This window comes from Cnephaeus nilssonii, assembly GCF_951640355.1.
Source record: "Cnephaeus nilssonii genome assembly, chromosome: 19".
NCBI classification, from domain to species: domain Eukaryota; kingdom Metazoa; phylum Chordata; class Mammalia; order Chiroptera; family Vespertilionidae; genus Cnephaeus; species Cnephaeus nilssonii.
Window position 1 is genome coordinate 3466883 of NC_137090.1, and position 12491 is coordinate 3479373.

General features: G+C 63.1%; 1 protein-coding gene across 5 annotated transcripts in view; it reads right to left on the reverse strand.

Moving 5' to 3' along the window:
- The window catches only part of TMEM94 (transmembrane protein 94), a 30653-nt gene that overhangs the window by 2457 nt on the left and 15705 nt on the right, over window positions 1-12491 (reverse strand). For 3 of the 5 annotated variants that reach the window (XM_079798028.1, XM_079798029.1, XM_079798026.1), the window contains 23 exons: window positions 10431-10550; window positions 10010-10137; window positions 9587-9723; window positions 7967-8169; window positions 7477-7628; window positions 7002-7104; window positions 6710-6796; window positions 6351-6467; window positions 6001-6057; window positions 5640-5744; window positions 5365-5529; window positions 4987-5196; window positions 4182-4497; window positions 3750-3923; window positions 3280-3382; window positions 2956-3173; window positions 2063-2244; window positions 1824-1974; window positions 1467-1579; window positions 1250-1349; window positions 830-938; window positions 464-653; window positions 181-258 (listed from right to left, as the gene is read on the reverse strand). In XM_079798028.1, the coding sequence (XP_079654154.1) occupies window positions 181-258; window positions 464-653; window positions 830-938; window positions 1250-1349; window positions 1467-1579; window positions 1824-1974; window positions 2063-2244; window positions 2956-3173; window positions 3280-3382; window positions 3750-3923; window positions 4182-4497; window positions 4987-5196; window positions 5365-5529; window positions 5640-5744; window positions 6001-6057; window positions 6351-6467; window positions 6710-6796; window positions 7002-7104; window positions 7477-7628; window positions 7967-8169; window positions 9587-9723; window positions 10010-10137; window positions 10431-10550 (3318 nt within the window). The remainder of the gene's footprint in view (window positions 1-180; window positions 259-463; window positions 654-829; window positions 939-1249; window positions 1350-1466; window positions 1580-1823; window positions 1975-2062; window positions 2245-2955; window positions 3174-3279; window positions 3383-3749; window positions 3924-4181; window positions 4498-4986; window positions 5197-5364; window positions 5530-5639; window positions 5745-6000; window positions 6058-6350; window positions 6468-6709; window positions 6797-7001; window positions 7105-7476; window positions 7629-7966; window positions 8170-9586; window positions 9724-10009; window positions 10138-10430; window positions 10551-12491) is intronic. The other 2 variants (XM_079798030.1, XM_079798027.1) reach the window with 1 other exon arrangement.

The following is a 12491-nucleotide window of genomic DNA, read 5'->3' on the forward strand; positions in this document are numbered from 1 at the left end:
GGCTAGAGGGACACTGTTCTGCTCAGGGGTCGTCTCCAAAAGCCCAGCCGTGTCAGAGGGGCGCTGGGGGCCCCTAGGCTGCGCTGCATCCTCCCAGCCTCCCAACTGGCCTCAGACCCTGACTGGCCCTTGAGCAAAGAAGCGGGCGGGAGGGGACGATGTCTGTGCTGCCCGGCTCACCTGGATGACCACGAGGGACAACTGGCACTGCAGCAGGAAGAGGAAGCATTTGCGAATGCCGTAGGTGGCATGCCGGGCCTAGGGACCGAAGGACAGATGTGGCCTCGCTCAGACCCTGTAGTTGCCAAACCTCAGCCAGGAGCCAGATGCCCCACTGCTCCTGCAAACCAAGCTGCCTGGGAGAGCTTTGCCTGGAGGCAACCCAGATGGATCCTGTGTCATGATAACCCCCACCCCAAGCAGGCCCTGCACACCCGCTCCCACCACCAGCCCAAGCCCCCACCTGCTCGATGAGGCGGATGATGCTGATGGTCTCCTCCTGGCGGAAGGCCAGGGAGCAGGGCAGGCTGTTGAGCTGCCCTGAGAGCTGCAGGGGAGAAAGGCCATCCGAGGCCTGGGCCATGTTGGTGCTGGTGGCGTAGCCGAAGGTCTGCCAGGAGCAGCGGGACGGGTACAGGGGGTCCAGGGCAATGCTGAGCAGCACAGGGGGAAGCGTACCCATCAGCTGCACTTCGAGAGACCCCATCTCCCACAGCATGGGGCAAGCGCCGGCTCCCTCTTCTCCCCACCATGCCCAGGTCCCGTGGTCCCCTCAACCAGGGCAAGGTCGGCCATCATATATGCCCCAGCCCCAGAGGCGGGGCCTGACCTGATGTCGCTCTGGAGGAAGAGGCAGCTGTTCCGCAGGTTGGCAGAGCTGCCCAGGCAGCAGGTCACCTCCCCGTACTCCTGCATGATCTTGATCATCTCACACATGGCTGAGGGCAGAGTCGGTCACAGATCAGGCAGGCGGAGCCCATGCAGGGCACTGGGCAGAGACCCCCAGGACAGGAGACAGGGAAGTGGGCTCCCCTTTGTGACTATCCTACCCAATCCTACGACACTTCTGACTCCCCGAATGGGCACTCCCACGGCTCCAGCCCACTAGACTCCCCAGCTCCTCCCAGCCCAGGAGCCTTTGCTCCGGCATGGGAACCCACATCTCCTCAAGAGCTCACGGGATCCCAGGCCTTGTCAGCCTCAGTGGAAGGGAACAGGCTGCCCGAGGCACTGTGGCCACAGTACTCACTCTCGGGGGTACAGTCAGTGAACAGGGGCACTAACAGGGGCACGTTGTCGATGTTCTGCAGGTGGGGCCGCACCTGGTGGATGCCCCGGGGCAGCTTGGCCTGGAGAAAAAGCAGAGATGCCCATGGCCTCAGGGTCAGGGACCAGGGTCCCGGGACCCTCCTTTCTCTGCCATGTGCCACTTCCAGGGGCCTGGGGTGCAGACCCTGCTGTCGTACCCGGTTGCAGTCCTCCAGGAAGCTGGGGAGGTCACTGTCCGTAGGCTGGAAGCTGATGAGGTCTGAATGGCCCTCCTCCATCATCAGGAGCCCTTCTGCATCATCTCGCGACACTGTGGGGACAAAAGCCCGTCCCTCACCTTGGGGCCAGCCTTCTGGAGGCCTTTCCTTGCCCTGCAGGTGGCACGGAACTTCCTGCCCGCGGTCCCCTCTCCTCCCGTCAGCTGCTGTTACCGCAGGGAGGTGTGAGCCATTTTCCAAGGGAATGTATGTATCAGGAGGGCTCTATGGGGCTCTTTCTAGAATAGCCCCAAGGTGGGGGGAGTCCCCCGCACCCACCTTGTCCCCACCACAAACCTTTGCCCTCACCCTGATTCAGGTCATCGTGCAGGGAGCCAGCATGGCTGGGGCTGGAGGGGGGGATCTCGGAGCCAGGCATGTCACCGTTGGGTGTGAGGGAGATGTGGCAGTTCCAGCCTGTCTCCAGGCCCATCTTCTCTGCAAACACCTGCAGAAGGCAGACGGCAGTGAGCAGATGGGCCCCAAAGCCCGTGGGAACAAGGGTCCGTGGCGGCAGAGGGGGTGGCTCTCCCCACCTTGCTTTTGAGCTCATCCTCCAAAGAGAAGTAGACGAAGCGAATGCAGGCATTGACCAGCCCATCGATGAGGCGCACGACATCCAGCCGGGCCTGGTACTGGGAGGACACCATGCCCATGAAGATCTGGCCGCTCAGGGCCTGCATGCAGTCTTCCTTCTCCAGCACCTCCCCGATCCCTTCTTCAGGTAGGCACACGGCACAAAGACCAGCCAGGACGCGGCCCAGTCAGGACACCCGGGAACCAGCAGATTCCAGGAGGCAGCCCAGGGCCACACACACAGAGGCCACACCCGAATCAAAGCGCACGCAGGCCCCAGCGGACCACACACAGCCACGCACGCACACAGCCGGGACGCACGGAGGAGCCAACAGACACAAGAGAAAAGACAACGAAAGGCACTCATCAGTCCGGGGACAGTCCCACCGAGTGACAGCAGCCCCGCCCTGGTCTGGGCAGGGGGCTGGCCCTACCCTTGGCAACGGCTTCAATTCATCGTCTCTCAGATCCTCAGACCCCGTGTGTTTGGCGGAGAGGCGGGTGGGGGTGAGTGGAGCTGAGTCCCTCTGTTCCCGCAGGGTCTGGGACCTGGCCTTTTGTCTGCTCAGAGAGGCTCATGCCCTACCGCTGCTATGGTATAACTTTCAAAGAAAGCGGTTTTCTGTACGTTGTCCCGCTGGAGTGTCACAAGAAACCCGTGAGGAGGACAGAGGGAGCACCCAGTTTATACAGGAGAAGACCACGGGACTCCCCCACGTCACCGGATAGTGACTGCCCGCCTGGGCGTTCCAGGTCCAGGGCTGTGCCCACTGTCCCCTCTGCTACGATGGATTCCGCGGCCCCCGGGGAGCCCTCCCCGCTCCTGGCCCCACAGGACGGCCGCGCACGGTACCATCGGAGCTCCAGCTGTTGTGGCGGGTGCTCAGCTTGATGGGGATGGTGTTCGGCAGCTCGCACAGGGTGAAGATGCTGCTCTGGCCCGGCGCCTGCACCAGCTCGATGCACTTGCCATTGAGCTGGGAGGACAGGCTGCAGCTCATGGGCTTATAGGCGAAGGCGGAGCAGTAGCCAGACAGGCAGGCCCGCTGGTAGAAATCCAGCACTTTCTTTCTGCCAGGGAAGCAGGGTGGAAGTGAGGCGAGCGGTCCTGGGACGCCCCATGTCTGTGAGCAGGCAGGCAGACCGCCTGAGCCGAACGCTCTGGCCCCTCACCCACCTGTCGGAGCCCGAAAGAGGGTAGATGTCCGCTCCATCCCAGAAGTCTGTGCAGGCCTCCAAGACCACGTCCGCGGTGCCGTGGGACAGCATCTGCTCTGTGCCTGGGGGGGTGAACAAAAAGGCCGGGCCATCAGTGCCCCGAGCCACCCCTGCTGCTCACGCTGCCTCACAGGGAGCACGGCCAGCCTGGGGTGGAGGGAGCTAGCCAGGCGCCGCCGGAGCGAGCCTGTGTACAACGCCGCTGGGCCTGTAATGCAGGCACTGAGCCGCCCACCCTTCAGACAGTCCCATCCTCGGTGACCGCCACCATCCCAGCCCGCTTCCCCAAACCACTCCCTGCCACGTCTGAGGTCTTAAGAAGCTGCCTGGTGCTCATCTACTCATCCCAAAAAGGGACGAGGAGGGCAGAGCCTTGGCCCAAGCTCCTGGAAGGTTTGTCCTGATGGGAGCCAAGCACGGGAGGCTCACTGGTGGTGGTGTCCTTGATGAAGAGGCTGATCATGTGGCTGAGCGGGGGGCGCCGCTTGGTGACACAGGACAGCCTCCCCAGGGAGCTCTCCTTCACCATCTCGGCACTGGGGAGGCGGTAGAGCGCCAGGTGGTTCTGCTGCTTGAAGAGCTCCTTGGCCCCAGGAGTGAAGCCTGCAGCGGGAGGGCAGCAGTCAGGGCCCCTGGGAGGAAGCCCAGCCACTGCGCCCCCCCCCCACCTCATGAGACGAAATCCATGCTGGCTGGCCCCTTCCACCTCCCCCCCCCCCCCCAGTTCTGTCCCCAGATTGGGAAGCACGGTCAGACAGCACTGCCTGTTCAAGGGGAAGGACCAGGAGCTAAAAGGGTTCCCGGCGATCTCGGTAAACGCCATGCCCGGGACTGGTCTGTCTGGAGTTGGTGGCCACGCACCGATGAGGCGGGCGAGCTCGCAGAGACCCCAGGGCACGTGGATGGGCAGCGCGGCGCGGTGGCTCTCCTGCAGGGCGATGTTGCACAGGTGGTCGGAGAAGCAGCACAGCCGCTCGGTGACGCTGGCGTTGCACAGGTTCAGCAGCACGTTGAGGCCCAAGGGCTTGAGGGAGGTGAGGTGCAGCTGCCAGTTGGAGTCATCAAACTGGATGCAGGGCGGGTTCTGCTGGTCCTGCGACAGGCTCAGCATCTCCAAGTGGTAGTCACACACGAAGTCCTCCGCCTCGTAGGGCTCGCTCTCCAGCCCAGGCTGCGTCTGGGGGCGACATGGAGGGAACAGGGGGCCTCAGGCTGGGACTGCTGTGGGGTGCTCCTGAGAGAAGACCCCCCTTCCCACCACAGCATGCTCACGCTTCCCCACCCCTCCCAGAAACCCCCTCCTTGTCTTTCTTGAGTTCCAGCTGCTTCTAGATCTTGTAAGACACGGGCAATACCTAAGAAGAGGGTGAGCAGACCAAGGAGGAAACAATGAAGGGTATTTCTCGGGGAAAGTATTTCCGAGGGAGCCACTGGCAGGCCGTGCCTAGGAGGAAGGGGCCTCCCCGCACCCATGACCAGCGGCGAGATCCAGGGAGGGGCAAGGGCCAACGAAGCCACAGGAGGTGCCCTGCCAGGCCAAGCCTGGGGACCGGAGAGGCTGTGCTTCAGGCGCCGCCCACCAGGCTGGCTGCACCCCGCGGGCCCCTGCAGCAGGGGAGGCTGGACGCCCTGAGCCTGACCGCGGGCTGCTCTCCGCCCCCCTCACCTTGCCGGGCTCATCCTCACAGCCCTCTGGGTCCCTGCTGAAGCTCACGTTCGAGCCGGACAGGTGTTTGCTGTGGCCGTGCCCTCTGTGGTGAGAGCAGGGCTCGGGGACCTTGGGGCCGTCAGCAGGCCAGTCGTCGCGCTCCTGCTCATTGGCCAGGTGCAGCGTGGTGTTCAGGGAGCCAGCCAGGAGGGCATCCCGTTCGTGGGGCTGAGGAGACAAGGGGTACAGGCCTCAGACCAGGGCCCCGATGGCTGCCCGGACCAGGGAGGCAGGGTGCTGACGTCCCCTCTCTGCCTTGTGGGGGCTCCGCCTGCACTGCTCAGAGGCAGATCCTCCTTCTCCCTTAGCCTCGCCCTCCCGGAGGCCCCGCCGCACCTCCTCCTCCACCTCGGGGTGGCAGAAGGAGCGGGTGGACAGGTCATCCGTCAGGTCCTCGTGGCTGCTGTGCGGGGGCTCCACCTTCCCGCTGAAGAACAGCACGGTCTCTGGGCTGGGATTTGGCCACGACAGGATCCCCTGTTTGTCCACACAGCACAGGACCTGCAGGGAGCGGTGGCGAGGGAGACAGGGGCCGGTGAGTGGCAGACAGGCACCCAGGGGCAGAGGAAGCAGGCCTGCGAGGCCGGGCCTCCCCTCCCGCAGGGCCTCACCGTGACGGAGCCCAGGCTGTGCAGCAGGCTGGAGCTGTGGCTCAGCGTTGGCGACGTCCCCTGGATCACCCGCAGGAAGTGGCCCCAGATGCTGCGCAGCATTTCCTGGTGGCAGAAAGGCCATGAGGCCGTTTGGGACTCGGCCACATTCCCCAGGAGAGAGCCGCTGGGGACACCCGAGGCAACGGCCCAGGGGCACCCGGAAGCTGGGCTGCGGAGGCATTTGTCCGGGCAGGGTAGTGACGCACTGCCCGTGTGGGAGGACTCGGGCTCTGAGAGCCCACTGGAGGCTAGAAGGTCATAAAGTGGGGCGTCCAGGGCTCCAGAGGGACCTGGGGCAGGATCGGCCCGGTGAGTGTACCTGAGTGGACACGGCTTCTGTGTAGCTGCTGAGAGTATCCTCCGAGAACTTGGCCAGCTGCACGGAGAGAAGGGGAGCTCAGGGAGGACACTGCCCTCACACAGGCCTCCAAGCTGGCAGGGGGGGCCCCACACCAGCAAGGCTCCCAACATCTGGGCAGCCCCCGGTCCCCCTGTGTGCTGAGAGCCGAGGCACTCCCCACCCCGGGGCCTGGCCTGGAGGCTCTTCTGGGTGGAAAGGGGCCCGCACTCCCACTCCTGTCCCTGTTCACTGGGGCAGAGCCCACTCCGTCTGTAGTTCCTGTCCCGGTTCCTTCTGCACGTGCCCCCAGATGCCTCGGAAAAACCTACCAGAGAGCTGGGGGAGCCCTTGCTCATCTGGGCCAGGACCCGGGCCTCTCCGCAGGCAGTTGCCAGGACCCAGAGGACTGGGAAGAGCAGGGGGAGGATGGGCAGGACGCCATTAACCTGAGAGAGAGAGGGACCCACACTGAGGGCTCTGGAAGAGTGGCTGGCCCCAGGGAGGGCGGGCAGGGCTGGGGTGAGGGGCCAGGACAGCTGTCGGGGGGCAGGGAGGGAGGAAGCGGGAGCAGGTGTTCTTAAGCTGAAGCCTAAGGGCCCTGACTGCAGAGAGGGAGGCACAGCCAGGGAACATGAGGGGACGCGGCCACCAGGGAAGGAAGAAAGCATGCAGGGAGGAAGGTGGTCACCTGCAGCTGGAGGAGGGTGTACTGCCAGGACGTGACCCCGGGGGCGTTCAGCATGAAGCGCAGGGCGTTGGTGATGAGGAAGCTGGCCTGTTGGGAGGGGGAGAGGTGCAGCCTTAACCCCCCCAACCCCAGAGAAGACCCAGGCTCTGAGGCTCCCCTTCCTTTGCCCACTCACCCCCCGACACTGGCTGGCTCACTCTGGGACGCCCATCTCCACTCACACACTCACCTGAGCTGGCCCTGAGGCTCCCCCACTTCCCTCTCCCCTGCCCCGGTGCCCCGCCTCACGCACCAGGACCACGGGCATGGCGTAGTGCAGCATCACCGACTGCACCGTGAACCTCTCGTTGTCCAGAGCAGTGATGGGGCGGGACAGGGCCATGTCCAGGCACCACCTGCAGAAAGAGGTGACCCTATGCTCAAGGGAAAGGCCAGAGACCCGCACCTTCACTGAGCACCTTCACTGAGCATGTCTGAGGCCTGCGATTCCCTCTGATTCCTCAGCCCCAGCCAGGCGGCCCGGGGAGGGTGGCCTGTGCGGGCCTCCAGAGCCATGCCCTCAGAGTTAGACCTGGGAGGGGAGCAATCACTGGGCCCAGAGTGCTCACAAGATGCTAAAGAGAGGAACCTCCAGAGAGGCCTGGCCTAAGGGGCCTCAGAATGGACAGGCTCCTTCTTTGTCCCCCAGCCCCTGCTCACAGAGGCACGGGGGAAGAGGCGAGGTCAGGGGTGGGGGGAGCAGGAGAAAGGCAGGGCAGCACCCCTACCTGATGTTGTCAATCACGGGGGTCTCAAGGACACGGAACAGCCGGTGCTGCTGGGGGTTCTGTGGCCCTTTCTTCAGCTCTCCCCGGGGGGAGGGCGGGGGAGAGAAAGGGGGAAACAGGTCTCCGGGCTCCAAGACGATGTGCTCATCATCCTGCCGGGACAGAGGGGGCGTGGGGGGTGATGAAAGGCTGCTATCGGAGCCACTCTTCCTTGACAACTTCAGCTAAGCGGGGACATCTCATGGGGTTCGGGCCCATCAGTTAGCAGCGTCAGCTGGGGTGGGGCCTGTAGGACTGGATTCCTGGTGGTTTGAGGATCAGAGAAGAAAGAACAGGACAAGGTGGAGAAAGACATCCCAGCCCTGCTTTGTTCCCCAAGAAGCTATGAGCTGGCCTCCCGGAAGCTTCAGGATCCAGACTGGGACCCTCCCACCGCGGCCTGTGGACTCTCCCGCTGCTTTTCCAGGGAAGGAGAAAAGTCTCGCGATACCTTGATCCCCCTCAGAGAGGCAAACGATTCCTGGCCGGGCCTCAGAGCTATGATGTCTCCTTCTACCAACAGGCTAACTGGCAGGTTGACCAGATGTCCATCTCTGTAGGCCCAGTGCAGGGACCAGGACGGTGCAAAGGGCATGTGGAGGTCGGGGTACATGGCATCTGGCCACTTGATCTCCTTGCCATCCTTGAGGGCATCTGACGAGAATGGAAAGAGGGAGACCACCTGACCCAGGGCACCAGCACACCCCACGGAGCTTAGCCTACCCGTGAAGCCTCTCTGAAATCCCGCATCCTTTCCAACATTTCCCCTCGTTCCCAACCACTCAGCCCAGGCACTTCCACCTCCTCTGAACACCGAAGCTCTTATTCTCCGTATCCTTGTTCCTTTCAGATACATTTCACAACCATTGCTGAGGGTGTGCTGAGCCCCATGCAAAGGTCAAAGGTGAGGACACAGTCCCTGCCTTGAGGAGCCACCACCTAAGAGGGGGAGTGAGACACATGGGCAGATAACTCTGAACAAGGCAAACACACGGGCTAAGTGTTAGGGAAAGTCCCGGAGCTGCAGGAGCACAGAGCTGGGGCAATCAGAGGTGGCTTCATGGAAGAGGGAGCGCTGAGGATCGGCCTTGAAGAATGGCGAGATTTCTGTCGGCCGGAGACTGTGAGGGAAAAGCATGCCAGGCGAGGGACAGCAGGACAAAGGCACTGGAGCAGGGAAGTCCTCAGTGGGCTGGGAAGTGGGGAGTGGGGAGTGGGGAGTGGGGAGTGGGGAGTGGTTTTAACGTGAGGATGAGGAGCAGGAGAAGAGGCTGCAGAAAAAGGTCAGAGCTTGTGCCAGAGGTTCTGGGAAGCCATTGACAATGGCTTTGACAACAAGAGGGAGCCACGGATGGTTCCTGAGCAAAGACTAGCTCCCCGAGAGCAGGGCCATCTTTCCCGGTCACCGCTGTTCTCCCAGTGCCTACAAGCTGCAATGAGGAATCATACCACGTTCTCACTCAGGACTGCAGCCCCCGCTGCCCAGGAGAGGAAGGTCTCATGAGGGAGATGCTGTTCTCTTCAAGACCACACACTCCGGGAAGCAGGACCCCCGTCTCCAAAGAGCCTGGCGCAGTCCTCACCCACGGCCGGGGCTGCAGAAGCACTGGCCGCGGCGGGATGAGCAGGAACCCGCCTGCCTGCGCAGTTCCCTTCTCCTTTAGGAGCTGGGCTGCCCACCCTGGGCTCCCGGCTTGCTTCCCAGCCCCGATTCTCAGGCTTCCCTGGTCCATGATCCCACCTCCCCCGGCCCAGAGCCAGCAGACAGGGCCAACGTGGAAGAGAAAACCTGGACTGTCCTCCTGCCAAGGGAGAGGGTCTTCCCTGTTAGTCTCCCAACGGACAGCGAGCCTGCAAGCCCACTGGGCTGCTGTTAGCCTTCCTTCCACCCACAGCGGCCCCACGGCTCTCACTGTCCTGCTCAAAAGAGCGCAGGGCATCCTGCTAACTCGCTTGATGCCCAGAGCCCCCAGGATGCTGACCAGAGGCAACGCCTATGCGCTGGGGCTCAGGAGGGGAGTCCTTCCTCTGACCCATCACAAAGCACCTTTCGCCTGACCCTTGGTCTCACCTTGGATTCGGTCGATGATCCCTCGGAGCCTCCACTCCACCTCCCGACGTTTCAGCCGATCTTGCCGTGCAATGAGGATGAGGTTGAGAAGCAGCAGGAGAAACAGCGCCGCGGCATTCACCAGCTCCACCCCGTGGCTGGCGGGAAGGTGAGGGCTACTCACACCAGCCCAGCCAACACAGGGCCCTGGACTCCACAGTCACAGCCCACCCCGTCCCTCCTGAAAGAGTGTCCAGCCTGGTTCCGCCACCAACTAGCCAAGGGACTAGGAGCCCTAAACAGCTCAGGCGCCGGCTGTGGGGCAGTTCCGGGGGAGCAGCCCACCTCCCCTGGGATGTCGTAGATGGGACGGCAGACTTGGCAGAGGCACGAGAGGGAAGGCCCAGAGCCCGGGGGAGGAGAGGCCAGGCAGGAGCCACGTACCTGCCGGCCGGCTGGCCCCCGTAGCAGCCCAGCAGCAGCAGCGCCGCCAGCAGCATGAGCGAGGCGCCCGGCCAGTGGAAACAGGAGCAGCGGTTACTGTGGTGCAGGAAGCTGCTCCGCCACATCTCCTGTGGGGGGGGGGGGGGGCGGGGGACAGGGGCCGAGGGGTGAGAGGCCGGGACAAGGACGTGGGAAGGGCCACCTTCCCCCGACACCCGCCGACCCAGCCCGTGGCTGCCTCTGTCTTCTCGTTTTGGCCTTGGCTGGGTCCAGCCGGCTGGGCTCCTGCAGCAGGAGGGGCCAGGACATCACTGTGGAAGGAAGCCCGGCTTCTTCCGGATTGTCAGTGATGCCTCGGTGGGGCCTCGGGGCCGTGAGAATGGGCCCAGGCTCTCTGCCATCGCCGCCAGGCTCGGCCTACCTTCCAGGTGAGACACTTCTTCTGCTCCCTCAGGTGTCCCTCCAGCACCGCCTCCAGCTGCTCCCTCAGGATGCTGAGGGCCTTCCGCGTGGACAGGCCCAGGGCCAAGGGGGGCTCGCCCTGCAGGGAAGCCAGAGCGCTCAGCCTGTCCCCGGAGGTCTCCCCCATCCCAGGCCCCACCTCCCTCCTCCCGAATCCTCCCCTCTTCCTCCGCTCGCCCTTCCCTCAGGGTGTAAGCACGTTCCCATCTCCACTGAACTAAAGGACAGTGAAGTACACAGCCTCCTGCTCTTCAAAGCCAAGTTTAAAACAAAACTTCCTATACTCGGTGCTTTCTGACCCAGACCCACCTTTCACTTGACTTTCTCCCCATTGCCACCAGCCCCTCCCAGCCCACTCAGATGCCGTCACTGCTGCCCTCCCAGTCTGCCTCACCGCGGCCACTTCACATTCCATTATATGGCGGGGCGGGGGGGGGGGGGGGGGGAATTTAGGGAGAAAAACCCATCTTCCGTAACCACCGTTTCATAAAAGAGGGGGTTGCAACACACACCACCAGGAAGGACACGATCTCGGGAAAAAGGCAGCCGTGCCCGAGAAAGGACCGCGAACCAGCTACGCCTCCTCCCGTCTCTCCGAGGATGGCGGGCAGGAGGGTCCCCGGCTGACACTGCGGACGACCTACGGTCCATGTGACCCCCGCCCCGCCTCTCTCCTGCTTGAAACCCCCATTGCTGTTTCCTCCTTCTCTGACTCTGTTGTTTTCCCTCCATCTACCCCACAGTCCATCCTGCCACATCTGACCGGACTGAACTGCCTCACAGCTGTTTCCCAGGCGCCTGAGTCCACATGTCCAAAACCTGAACTCGCCTCCTGGCCTCCGCCCGAGCCCACCCTCCCGCAGGCACCATGTCACTAGGCACCCAGGCCAGAGCTGGAATCCCCCTCGTCCAGACCCCGCCTCCCCTTCCCACCCCCCCAACTGCCACCTTCAGCCTCTTCCTTGTCCAAACCAACAGCAACACCCACGGAGTAGGCGTGTGTCATCACCTGACCCCTGACCTTTACTATCCAGTCAGAGCCCTGAGCTCACCCCGCACTCTGCCGGCTTCCCCAGCCGCCCTCCTGCCATTCCTGATGCAGCCGCGCCTCCCGCCCCTGTGCACACACCTTTGTATTTTCTCAGCCAAGAACACACTCCTCGCCCCAGACAACTGCTACTTCTCTGTCAAGACTCAAACATCACCAGCTCTAGGAGACGTTCCCAAAACCCAGGGCTGTGCTTACGGGTGTGCATGTGTGTGTGTATGTGTGTGCGTGTGCGTGTGCATCCAACGGCACCCTGGCAGCCTGGCTCACGGTCCGCCTCGTTCAGAACCGTCCTAGATTGCCTGGCCTGGTTCTCCCACTAGACCCCAAGCTCCTGGACAACAGGTACTGACTCCTTCCACCTCCACACCCTCCCGCCCACTGCTGACACAGTGCCCAGCACACAGCGGCGGCTCAGCGCAGACTTGCTGAGTGGATGGTGAATGATGAATGACTGAATGAATGAATGCGCACACAGGTAGCTTCACAGATCCCACTGATACCTTATCAGGGGCTGTCAACCCAGGATCTGTATCAGAAACACCTGGTTTTTAAAAACGTGGATGTCCAGGTCCCACCCTAGACCCACTGAATCAGAACTCCTGGGGGTGAGGCCTGCCCCAGGTAGCCTCTGATGCGCAGGTCCCCAGCTGGGAGGGGGGCGAGTCCTAGGAACACAAGCCGGCCTCCCCAGGAAAGGCAGTGATTGGAGGAGGCGTGAGTCTATCTCAAGGCCACCTGAAAAGCAGCACCGTGAGCTTCCACCAGGACACGTCCTGAGCGAGGGGAGCCCTAGGCCTGGGGCACCAGGACCGGGACTGGGGGTCATCTACTGAGCCCGACCAACATCGCCAGGCTGGCGACGCCCTGGCTGCCTCGGCCTGTTGCCCTCCACCTCCATGCCCATCACCCCATCTGCCCTCCTGGGTCTGCCCTGGCTTTGCCCACTAACGTTCTGGATTTCCTCCTCCT